Raw genomic sequence first — 13,295 nt, forward strand, 5'->3', positions numbered from 1 at the left:
CAGATCAATTCTGGATATTTATTCAGAACTAGCTTGTGTGCAGAAACTACATTTCTACAATAAATATATTTAACATGGCAGTTTAACTATTCTCTTTGTTCTAAGACCAAATAAGTGTTGTTTTCTGACAATTGAAAGAAAAAAATATTGTATTGTTTGGCCATAGACTATTATATGTTTTTTAACAAAAAAAAAAACCACTTTAGTCTAAATTTTGTATGATATGAGGTGGTAGTGACCATTTTAGCAACAGGGAGGTTGCGTTGATAACACAGTAGTAAACAACTATGAATTAGAGAACTCACAAACGTCAATCCTGATTTTTAGAGAACGAGTAGAAATATTAATAATCATTTATTAGATTATAAGGCCACCAAGTCAGCAGACTCAAGATAGCATATAAAATGAAAACATTAAAAATATGAATATAGAATGAAATATATGGATACAAATGCACTGGATGACTGCAAGGAAAATATAAATTTCAACCATGCATGCATTCATTCATCCACCAGTTGGAATCACAAATCACTATGGCCTCTCTGAAAACCCAGGATTTTACAGCTTTTCTGAAGGAGGCATAGTTGAACCTCTAGGTCTGGATTCCAGAGGATGGGAACAACACGGAAGGTAACAATTCTCAGATCTACTACATCAATCATACTGTTTATTAAACCTGCAATGTGCCCTGATTAATGCTATGGGATGGGAAAAGGCAATTGGATCCAATGCCTTGCCCTATTTTTCCCCACGGAGCCTGCAACACTTAAATACAGGTAGTCCTCGATTTATGACCACAATGGACACCAAAATTGCTGAGACTTCTGCTCCATTTTACAACTTTTCTTGCCACAGTTGTTAAGTGAATCACTGCAAAGGGTTAAGTGAGTAATGCAGTTAAATGAATCTCGCTTCTCCACTGGCTTTGTTTGTCAGAAAGTTGCAAAAGAAGATTGCATGACTTTAGGCTGGGATCAATTCTGAATTTTGAATTCTGAATTTTGATCTCATGGCCATGAAGATGCTGAAATGGTTGTGGGTGTGAAAAACTCTTGTAGCTAGTTTTTGGCTGAACAGTAGCTTCTAAGTGGTCTTCAAGGGCAGCCCCATGTAAAGAGCACTATAGTAATCCAGGCAAGTGATGACTAAGGCATGAGTGGGAAAGGCAAAATGGTTAAGATTCCTGGGTGTTAACAAAGTTCATATAAAGCTATATTTCTAGGCTGAATGCTATGCTTCCTTTCAAACAAGCAGTTTGGTTTTTATTATTCTTTGATAACCTTTCAGAAACCAGAATGATACCACATGAGCTAAAAGCCAGCAAACACAATAATCCTGTTTCCTGAAACAACACATTGATGCGAGGAACTGTCTGTTCCTGAAATGAATTAAACAAAAGTTTGATCAGCTGGCAAGAGATTTTCAGATGTGCCAAGAAAAGCAGATTACTGTCCACAATGATATTGTTAGGCATGATTGCTCACCGTCAGCTAATGGAGCCTATTGTAGGGCATGGCTTTATGAATAGCATTAAAAATAAGCAAAAGACATTTATGATTTTTTTCTTGCTTTCTGGCTGCATTATTATCTGCTTTTGTGAGAAACGTTCTTCTGCTTGCCTGAAGCCCTGATACATGTGAAAGATTTGTAGGTTTTCTTTGTGGGATGATCATGTGTTGTGTGCCACAATGCCACCACATATTTATTAAAATAATGGGACAATATGAGAGTGCTGCTCTTTGGATCTGTGTTAGGAAAACCATAAATTAGGCATGGAAGTTGCCCCAAAATTCACTGCTTGAGGGAGACAAACTTGGTTCATATTTGGCTTAAGACAAAAAGAGATGCCTCATTCTTTGGGTATTTGTTTTCTGAAAACCAAGAAAACATGCCTGGTCTAGACATTGATGCAGGGTTGTGGCTTTGCATTTGTTAAAATTTTTTGGGAAGACCTTGGCTAAGACAACAAAAGCCCAAAAATTAAAATCTCATAGGAAGCTCTTTAAAATGGTGTTATGCAATTTAAAATGCCCACGGATTTTTGAAGATCTTCTTTTATCAAGAATAGTTACTGGGGATTCAGGTTTTGATCCCCAAACACATATTCAAAGAGCCATGTTTTTTAAAGCTTCCTGAAGTAAGGATATGATCCTTGTATCTCATGGGAGGGCCTTCTACTGATGGGGAGCTCCTAAAGAGAATACTCCTCTCCAAGTCTTCTCTCATTGAACATCTCATATGGATAGGAACTCTCAGCTGACACTCTCCACAGAGTCATCTTGGGCAAGCTGATTCTATCTGGATTACCTAGTCTCAAAGATGACCTAGCTCCAAGCAACAATGGTCACCAGGGCTTTGAACTGTAACTAGAAACAAACCATAACTAAACACCTCTTTTTAGGTTTGCCCCAGCTAAATGCAAGCCTCTAACACTGGTTACAACTCCTACATGGCTTCAAGGCCAGTCCCAGGTACAGGACATTAGTCCACCCATGACATAATAATAGTGGCTCTTCTGCTCTAGGAATGGTCATACAGCTGGCATACCAACCCTCCCGGCCAAAGCTGCCACTTCCTATTTCTAGCAGGATATATAGTCCAAGAATGTTACTTGGGTACTAGGTCTTTCTAGAGGAGCACAACTCCATCCAGAGTTAATATTGGTATTGTCCCCAAGTCAGTTGATTTCTGAGTCTACAGCATCTCCATCTTCCTAGAATCTCTACCTGTTTCTTCCCATCTAGATCTTTATAGCTTTCAGACTTCAGTTAATCTCCTGGGCACCCTAGGGTAAAGATGTATCACTGGGTATTACTGATACTAATCCCTAAACTGCTTGATGAGGATTTTGTTCCTCACATCTAAGCCTCACCATATGTCATCAGTGACCAATGCAGTTTCTGTGCCTGAACCCTGATTGAAAAAGATGAAGATACTCTGCTTCTTCTGTTCTTTTTGCAGCAGTCAGCTCTTCTTCTTCTTCTTCTTCACTTCCTCTTTTATCACTTCGGTGGTGAGGGAGATACAAAGTTCTGGCTCTTGCTTTCTGGCAGCCTCAACCATTGTTAATTCATGTTGTATTGTGTCTTTGATGTTGTCTCTCCATCTTCTTCTGGGTCTGCTTCATCAAATGTTCTTTGACCTTTTCCTCTTTTGGTATATGCCTTGTACAGTATGGAATGACATCACTTCCTCATAATATTTCCGTAAAGGAGCAGATTAGATACCTGGCAACAGTTGTCCAATATGGCTAGATTTAGGATCTATTAAGGAAAGGTCACACTAATATCCTCTTCAATTGTATCACTACCTGTCCCTCATATAATGATAAATTAAACTGGTCCCATCTCTCTACAGATGTTTGTGGTACCAGTCAATCACTAGCAAGTGATTTGTCCATGAAACAGGTGAAATTCTTATTATCTCCTACTACCAGACCATTTCAACCATTCCATGGTGTAAAATAAGTCTAATATGTAACCTCTTTTGTGTATTAGGTTTATGATGATTTGGGGCAAACCATAGTTAAGAAATCCCAACTAGCCTAAGTAGCTCAGGCAGAATAAATAGAAATCACCCAGTACTACCAACCTAGGTGTCTCACCTAAATCACCTTACAACTAGGTTGTTCTAATTATAATTCAAATAATATAATTGGAAGCTGATTTATTTTTTTTGTCTATAAACACTAACTTTAGAAACTATATTATTTGTTTATAAACACTAACTTTAGAAAAAACTCAGTTGTCATCAACATCAACAGGAGTGAAATAATTGGCAATAGAGAAGATAATGTTTTATATAAAACTTAAAAACAAGTTGATAAAAGAAGCAGCATGGCTGTATGCTGGCTTTTGATTCGTAAGGCACTGCTTTGAAAAACACGAAATACTGTTCTTGTGGGTAAACAAAAGCTAGTGAATTATGTGAGAACTATTTTCTGTATTATGTGGATAATACTTAAATTAATATTTGCAAATACAGTAATTGTTTGGCAACATTAAGTGGAAACAATTGTGGGCAGTAGGCTTAGAACATAATACCAATACACACCCTTTACAAAACAATTCTAAAGTCATTTCTCCACAATGAGAAATGAACACAGCATTTTTACATGGCACTATTATTGCTGTTTAATTTAAACCGGGGTTTATGGAATTAACTATTTTGGGGTTCGCATGAGGGATTGAATCACCAACTAACCAGGATTGAAAGCTATCACACAATACACAAGAAAAAATATGATTCAGTGATGACTATGGAGATTCTCAGTCATCCAGGTCATGGTTGTCCCAAAGGTGCTTTTTACATCAGGGCTGAAGAGGCTTCTTGGATGAGAAGCCAAAGGTCTTCAAAGAAAAACAAAAGTCCAGTTGCCTCTTGAAAAAAAGTACCTTTGCAATTCAATGATCTTTGTCACAACTAGCTACTACTGTATGGCTGATTTCCAGCAAACTAGCCAGCCACATTTTAACCTCAGGTATTTGGTGAACCCAGACCAAAGCCTTAGACCATTGAGTTAACCACAAGTAACCACGCTAAACCACACTTCAGCTTCTGTCCAATTCTCCCGCAGAGCCTTCGCGGGCACACGCGAGTCCTTTTAGCGGAAGAAATAGCAAGAGGGGCGGGTAACCTCTTTCTCTCAGGGCTCACCGCCGGCACACAAGCCGGCTTGTTTACAAGCGTTTCGATGCCTTTTCCCGCCCAAAGCCTAGGCGTCGCCATAAGGACGCCTCCGGGCGGGCTCATACGAACTCGCCTTCCGGAAAGATAAAACCTCTTCGATCGGCTGAAGGTTGTCTCGGGCGGGGCCGATCAGAATCCAGCTCGGGGTGGGGGTGGGAGGCGAAAAAGGCGGAGTCTGACCGGCAGAGACCCCACCTCCGGAGGGATGCCAGAACCAGTCAGAAGGGCGCAGCGCGGGCTCCTCTGTTTCGCACCCGGTGTGGGGGGTATAGCTTTTCCTCCGCCGGCCGTTCTTTGTGCCCGTAGTCGCTATGCGGGATTACGACGAGATCATCGCCTTCCTGGGCGAATGGGGCCCCTACCAGCGGCTCATCTTCTTCTTGCTCAGCGCAAGCATCATCCCCAATGGCTTCAACGGCATGTCCGCCGTTTTCCTAGCCGGCACTCCCGAGCACCGGTGCCGGGTGCCCGCCAGCGCCAACCTGAGTGCGGAATGGTTGAACGCCAGCATCCCCTTGGAGGAGCGCGACGGGCGGCAGGTGCGGAGCCAGTGCAGCCGCTACAGCCTGGATGCTCTCATCAATTTCTCCGCCTGGAACCTGGTGCCCGGCCGCGATGTCAATCTCAGCCAGGTGGAGCAGGAGAAATGCCTGGATGGCTGGGAGTATAGCCGGGAGGTTTATCTTTCCACGATCATCACCGAGGTAAGCGAGTGTGCCCGATGCTTCGGGACGGAGAGGAATCGGAGGTCGCGGCCCGCTGTGTTGTTCCGGGGTTGGGCTGCGAGGCGTCGGAGAGGTGGGTGGGCGGCCGCGTGGACCGGAAAAGCGGCGGCAGAGATGCAGATGCATGCATGGCCGTGTGGGAAAATAGGAAGCCGCCGAGGCGGAAAATGGAGTAGGTAAGGGTCGGGGCGCAAAGGCGAAGGCGAAGGAAGGGTGAGGCTTCACTGGGCCCATGTTGGAGGAAGCTTTCCCAGCAAGATGATGTCCCCGTCCCCAAGAAGGACCGCTTGCGCTTCTTGTTTTTTTGGAGAGAGAGAGAGAAAGAGAACGCGGGGTTTGTTGCCGGAGTGTGTTTGAGAGCACGTGGCAAGCCTGCGATTGCGTAGTTTACAGTGCGGTGGTTTTCAATTCGGCGGCGCCGATTAATAATTGCCAACTTTCTCTGAAAAGGGAAGGGTTTTCGGAGCTGAGCCTTTGCGAGAGCCTCACTTAACAGAACGTCTTTTCTCGTGATTTGGAAAAAGGCCTTTTAGTTAGAAGCATTTGTTCTCGGCGTTTTAAAATCTTTATAACTTACGGGGTTTTTTTTCTCTGTCGCTCTTCTTTCAGGAATGGTGGCTTTGGAAATAGCGATGCTTGTAAATGCCTGTTAAGTATTTAGGACATTAGCGATTTGTGATAATACTTTCCAATAGCACGGTAAAGCCTGTCTGAATAATATGTATAATATTTCATAGGTCGTAATGTTGGCAGATTGACGTTATACAATAATATCCGCGTTTCTATTTACTAGGGCATCGAAAATCTCAAAATTATTGTAATTAGCATTTGCCCATTCAATCGTACACATATGAGCAGAACTAGACTAGAATAACAGAGTTGGAAGGGACCTTGGAGGTCTTCTAGTCCAGCGGTCACCAACTGGTGGTCCGTGAGAAAATTTTGGTGGCCAGCAGAAAAATTATTTCTATTTTTTATATTGCACTAAATTAGGGGTCCTCAAACTATGGCCCGGGCCAAATGTGCAATGAACATTTGTTTTGCTGCAGTGTCTCTCTTCAGGGCTTATTGTGCGGGTCAGAGGGAGGTCTGCTTCAGCCTCCTGGTGCGGGCTTCGGACGAAGGCTGGAGGGAAGCGCCACTGGTGATGAAAAGCCAGAGGGCCTTGTTCCAGTGGGACTACATCATGTCCTGAAACTGGCTGACCATCTCAGCCTGCTGAGGTACCTGGCTCTGATACCTGGCCTTGCACTCCTGCAGGTCTTCCCTGTTTGGAAAGTCTATGCTCATAGTCCTCAGTGCGGTGCTTTTGCTGAGCCTCTGTTGGAAGAAATGTCCATCTGGGTTTAGTTCCAAGTGGGGAAAAAGACACTGGAAACTTGGAGACCGCTTGGAAAGATGGTTTAATGGTGGACAGGATCACATGGTTTGAGTTCCTGAGCCGAAAAGGGAAGAGATGCTGAGAGTCCATGGGTTTTATGCCCTCTCTGGGCTTTGAACTTCCTGGGGCACAGGAAGAGTATCCTGATTGGTTGTCAGATTCCCAGGGGGTGGGGGGTCTTAGGTAGCCTTGCTGGCTAATGTAATCTTCCCAGGTGCCATGTGGTGAGTTTCTGTTGCTATATGGGTCCTTTGTGTTGCAGATGGGATGCTGAGGCATTAATGGCCCATTGACAAAGGTGGGGGGAATGAGTTTCTGTTCTCTTGAGTTTCTACTTCTCTTTTAGGGGAAATATTCTGCCTTTATAGTATATCCTAAAATATTTCATTTTTCTAGTTTTAACTTCCAACACCTCCTTCTCGGTCAGATCCAATTTGAACTGAGTCAGCTGTTTTGCCAACTCTTTCTTGTGGTGGCTGCTTAGCTCCAACAACTGCTTCCTGTTGGGGCCCTAAGGAAGCCAGGCAGGGAGGCAAGGAGTTACTGGCAGGAGAGGGGTGAGTAGAGGCCGGCAAAGCTCCCCTCAACATGAGTGACATTGAGTTGGCCATGCCCACCCAGTCACATGACCACCTAGCCACACCCACCCAGCCGGTCATTAGGCAGATCATATTAGTGGTCCCTGACGTCCGAAAGGTTGGTGACCCCTGTTCTAGTCCAACACCCTGCTTAGGCAGGAAACCCTATACCACATCAGACAAATGGTTATCTAATGTCTTCTTAAAAACTTCCAGTGTTGGAGCATTTTCTGGAGGCAAGTTGTTCCACTGATTAATTGTTCTAACTGTCAGGAATTTTCTCCTTAGTTCTAGGTTGCTTCTCTCCCTGATTAGTTTCCACCCATTGCTTCTTGTCCTGCCCTCAGGTGCTTTGGACAATAGCTTGACTCCCTCTTCTTTGTGGCAGCCCCTGAGATATTGGAACACTGCTATCGTGTCTTCCCTAGTCCTTCTTTTCATCAGACTGGACATATCCAGTTCCAGCAACTGTTCTTTATATGTTTTAGCCTCCAGTCCCCTAATCATCTTTGTGATTATATAACTACATGATGCTTTTGTATATAATATACATATACAAACAGATGCTATTTATTCACACACACAAACAGAAAAATAATTGAGACCATCAACTGTTCATAAATTTCCAGTTGAACAGAGAAGTCTTTTAAATCCTTAACCAGGATATTCCAATCATCAGTACCAGTCGAAGGGCCTTTACTCTTGTTATTTCTAATGGTGGGAACAGCTCGGTCTGCAGGGGGAATCACCAGTTGTCAAAATAGCAGTGTGACTGGATAATTGCACCTTCACCTCTTTTTAACATGCATCGTTAAAGTCGTTGGCACATAAACATCCCATGAACATTCAAGGGTAGGGTCGTGAGATGGACATGACATTGTTCTAGGTCCCATTTAAAGTAGAGCATAGTATTTGACATGGAAAGGTTGACAGCTATTATCCTTATGCTGACCAAATACATTTCAGTTTTTTGAATTTCTTTATATACTTCTTACTTATCAGACCACGACTTAAATAGATAAAGAAGTTACTCTGATGTAAGATGTAGCAACAGAGTGGGAACTTTGGCTGTTTGCGGAAGTTAAATAGTTAAATGGAAGTTAAAAGTTACATGGTCTAGTTATTACTTCCACGGGGAAATAATTGGGAATTCAAGGTCTGAAAAATCAAAATACATGCCAGAAAGGGGCAGTGACTAATCTTTTCTGTCATTCTGCCAAGATAATGGGATAGGTATAGTTGCCAAGGGTTGAGCTCAACTTGAGAGCTTTGTAGGATGTGTTGAAAAGTGTGGGGGAGGAAAAATGTAATGATTGTTTTTATCCCCATTCTCTCAGAACCTTAGACAAAACTTTCTGTTGATTTAAGACATGCAGGCTGAGAGAGGGAAGGATTCTCATTTAAATTTCAAACACAGAAAATGGATTTTCAGCAACTGAAATGCTAAGAAAGCTCTTAAAGGAGATGTATTAATTGGAATATAATAACCAATTATCCTCTGGGCAATGAAGTTAACCCCCTTATGTGCTGTCCTATCTGCCACTGTGCAATTAGCAAACCATACACAGGTGCAGTAAGTTAAAATACTCTCTATGGTGCAGCGGTAGAAGGCCACCAGCAGTTGTTCATTCAGTTGTTGTTTCCTGAGAAGTCTCAGGTAGTATCATCTTTGCTGGGCCTTTTTCACCAGTGCTGCAATGTAAGTGTCCCAGGTCAGGTCCTCTTTTATGATAACACCCAGAAACTTAAAACTAGCTACTTGCTCCACTGCAGTCTCTATTGATAAGTCAGCTTTAAAGCTGATAATTAGCACCTTGAATCTTGAAACCTATCAGAATTTCTCTCTGCCTGATATATCAAAGTTAATCAAGGCGGGGTAACCTTGAGTTTCTTTTCACCGCCCCCACTTTCTCTTAGTTGAGCTGGTATTTACATAATTGCTCTAGCATTCCTTCTTCAAGGTTATGTCCACACTGTTCTATAGCTTTACAATTTTTTTAAAAAAAGTGACTGTAAACAATAACTCAATAACATTTCTATTATTTCTAGGAAATAATAGAAGGAATTCTAGGAAATATTTCTAGTCTTGAAACTAATCACTATCTTCATTGCTGCAACAACAACACATTCTTTTTAGCTTTAAAGGAATGGATTCATAATTCTTAATTGTCACGGTCCTTACTGAAATCATCTGTCAGACCTGTCAAATTGGCGGCCCTCGAGCCGAATATTGCCAGAGGAAGCCATACCCACCCCAGCTCCACAAAGGCAAAAGATGTTACAATACGTCACGATCTGGCCTGTGACGTGATCAAGTTTGACACCCCTGATCTATGGTATGTCACTAATAGTGTATGCAAAGCATAATGTGCTTTCTTCACTGGAAATAAAGTAAAATAGTTATTCATACACATGGATGCGAAAAAAGTGAGGAAAGCTCTGTGTGAACCTTCCACTTCACAAAGATGTTTTAATGATTTGCACAGATGCCTCATTCATACTCCTCCATATTGTGAAGCTCTTCATTTGAATAATTTGCAGAATGCTATTTATAGTTATTGTACAAAGCAAGAATTGTTTGCACAATATAAAATTTTTTTGCAAGAACTGAATACAGTGGTTTCCCATTATACAATAGTCTTTTAACCAACCCAGAAATTATTTGGTTGATTTTGAGAGTAGTATTCCACTGTTGCTGGAGGGCATAAAGTTGCGAAAACTGCCTTTACCTTAACTGCATTTAACATCATTTTGAGAAATGTATTTGCACTGTTGAAAGAATAAGAATACTAAGACTGCGCAGTTTGCTTGACTAGGTACTCTTTGTTGAGTTGTTGAAATTGTTTTCAAGACATGCAAAATTGGAAATGGATTAAAAGAAGAGGATATGGTATATAAAGGTTTTCATAATAATAAAGGCCTCTAAGTAATGATGAGGGAGTTGGAGTGCATTGCTTTCTAATAAGGTGTCTGAGTATGTGTGTGTGTCTGTGTGTAAAATATCCTTAGAGAATATATCAAGCTTTCCTATTGAAAGAGCAGAACAGAGTATTTGTTATAGGAGTCATTTTGTCAAAATAAGTATAAAATCTTAACAACATCACCATGAGTTGAGCAGACTATGGCCATAAATTCAATGACTGGTCATAATTACCATTCATTCAGCATCATGAATTCAAAAAAATCACTGATTAAGTGATCAGAAATCAAGGACCACCTGTACAACTGCTGCATGCTGTGTTGACACCTTCAGTAAAGTAATTCATGAGGAAATTTTGGAATGCTATTTTTTCTATATCAGAAAAATATTAATCACTTTCAGTGGCAATATTTGGCACAAATGTAAATCAGATGTAGGAATATGCTGTTACCCACCGAAATAAAATGCTTAGGGTAACTGATAACAATAAAAAAATCAGGGAAGCATGCAAAAGAGGTTCCAATAGGATCAAGAAATCAAACTTGTGGAATATAGATGTTTATACTTTAGAACATTTGATCCTGGAGCTGATCAGAAAGAAGACAATCCTAGATTGACGAACATTCTTCAGATTATGATTGCAGTTGGAAGTGGAATTTTGGTTGCAAAGCAAAATGATTGGGAAATGCAACATTACATGGCCACATTGTCTATAACAACAGTAGTCCTGGTTGCCATCATGAACCCCAGGACAGCGTGGGTCAAGAAAGGATTTCACATGAGTATGAGTTAGGAAAAGACGGGAATCCTAGGTAAGCAGGCAGCTCAGTGCATGGGGGCAGGTACCATGAGCAGACACTGTGGAGGGTGGTGAGTGGATACCATGATAGGCAAAACGCATTGGGAGGAAGAACTGATTTGCAACCAGTCATGTTGCTATTTAACATCAGACAGTCACTAAACGAATGGTCATGTGAAAATATATGAGAAAGATTTGGGAGACTGGGCCAAGGGACAGAATAGCTTTCAGCTGGATAATATACGGGGCAATAGGTTTACCCAGTAAACTAGAGCTACACTCTCTAGTTTACTGGGCTGTAAAGGAGATGTGGGGGAGAGATTGTACTTTCAGAATGTAGCATTGTACTTTCTGTCAATGTAGTATTACAATAATGTGGAATTAGCGTATCTGGTTGTGATTCTTACCTGGTTTATCTCATGAGATTGACAGATCATAACCCAAGGATTACCAGTAATCTTAAATGGTAACTGTGGCCTAGTATAATGTTGTGAAACCAATAGGAATCAGTGACCATACTATTGTTAAATTGAGCATACATGTGGGTGGGAAGTAGCTGATGGAACCTATTATTGCACAGACATATGCAAAAGGAAAATTTCCAAAATGTGAAGGGGATTGATAAAAAATACTGAAATGTTAAATCAAGAAAGACATTTCCCCCCATAATGCATGCACAATTCTATGCAAAAGGAGAACAAAAGGAAAAAAATATTAATTATCAGCAATAACATACCTACCAGTATGTAATACATAACAAGCAGAATCACAGTGCATGCATAAAATGGTAGAGCTTATGCTGGACACCCCAATACACATTTTGTCATTTTGATGTCATTATAGTTAGGAATCGTCATGCTGGCCACATCGTGGAAACGTCTTCGGACAGCGCTGGCTCAAAGGTCTCAAAATGGAGATGAGCACCACCGCCTATAGTTGGCAATGACACAGCAAAATCTGTAGGGACTTTTTATAGTTAGGGATGGATGCCTATGTTTAGAATGTAAGAATATAATCTAAAGCCCAGATGATTTTTTTTGCTAAGAAAGCTGTAAAATTTAACAAACTTTTCTTTGGTAAACAGAACTTGCTATAATAAGAGAACAAAAAGAGCACTAACTTTGGCATAAGCATTTTAAGGTGAGCATAAGGAATTATAAAACTGAGCAGATGGTAAGTACCATTTCAGGAAGCAAGTATAACTTATTTAAATAGATCTTTTATCTTCTTCACAAGAAATGTTTAAAAAGCTGTGGGAGTCTTGCGCAGAAAAATAAATGTGGAAACAGGGAGATATTCTACCTCAAAACATCAAATTAAGGAGTCATCCAATGAAACTGGCTAGTCTCTTCCAATCAGTGAAATCACAATACTCAATTCACCTATTAAAATATGATGAGAGCCACAAACTGGATGTCATTAAAGGGAGACTGGATACATTCATGAAGGACAGATCTGACAAAATTATTGGTCTTAAAGAATCCATGTTATATTGGGATTGGGGCGGCATTCCTCAAATTGCCAATTGCAAGAGAATATTAGCAAGAGAGAGATATCCAGTCAGGGAGAATATTTCTATCTTACATCCCTCACTTTTGAGCTGGCCTGCCTCATCCCTCACCCCTTGAAATCCTCGTCCTCTTGGTTCCCAACAGCTGCTCCATGCCATTAATAAATGAATCCAGAAGGATATTTTACTGAAACGATCTGCACAAGTTAAAAATAGTATTGTAAAATACTGTCAAGTTTATATCTGCTTACATTTGCTCTACATGCTTCTGTATGTATGTATGTATGTATGTATGTATGTATGTATGTATGTATGTAGAATTCACTGGTAAATATCAAAGATAATTCTTTGAGCCAATGATACACAAAAACAGTTTACATTGGAAATGTCCTCCTCCCCGTTCACCCCCAAAACAATATTGTTTAGAGTAGGTAGGAGGAGCTACCAGTCTTATTCAAAAATTTGGAGTCCAGCCTGAGCGGCCTTCCTTTTTATTTTTGAGTTTTTGGGATGGCTGCACTCACAGAGATCAAAGTCATAAAGTTTGAGACTTTATGCAACTTTTGCTAGGACAATAGGCACAGCCCTCAGAAATAAAAGGGTTTGCTTAAATAATGTCATAATCAATTATGATTCACTCTCATTCACTCATGGGTTGATCAAGCAATCTCAGCAGATGGATTTCCTGAGTCA

General features: G+C 41.0%; 1 protein-coding gene across 1 annotated transcript in view; it reads left to right on the plus strand.

Annotated features, from left to right (window-relative positions):
* The first annotated feature begins 5,000 nt into the window (after window positions 1-5,000).
* The window catches only part of LOC139309723 (solute carrier family 22 member 4-like), a 59,323-nt gene continuing 51,028 nt past the window's right edge, over window positions 5,001-13,295 (plus strand). Inside the window, exon 1 of the mRNA XM_070933925.1 lies at window positions 5,001-5,393. Within this exon, the coding sequence (XP_070790026.1) occupies window positions 5,001-5,393 (393 nt within the window). The remainder of the gene's footprint in view (window positions 5,394-13,295) is intronic.

The sequence above is a fragment of the Pituophis catenifer genome, unplaced genomic scaffold (genome assembly GCF_029215685.1).
Source record: "Pituophis catenifer annectens isolate HBS135680 unplaced genomic scaffold, rPitCat1.0.hap2 SCAF_2, whole genome shotgun sequence".
Taxonomy (NCBI): domain Eukaryota; kingdom Metazoa; phylum Chordata; class Lepidosauria; order Squamata; family Colubridae; genus Pituophis; species Pituophis catenifer.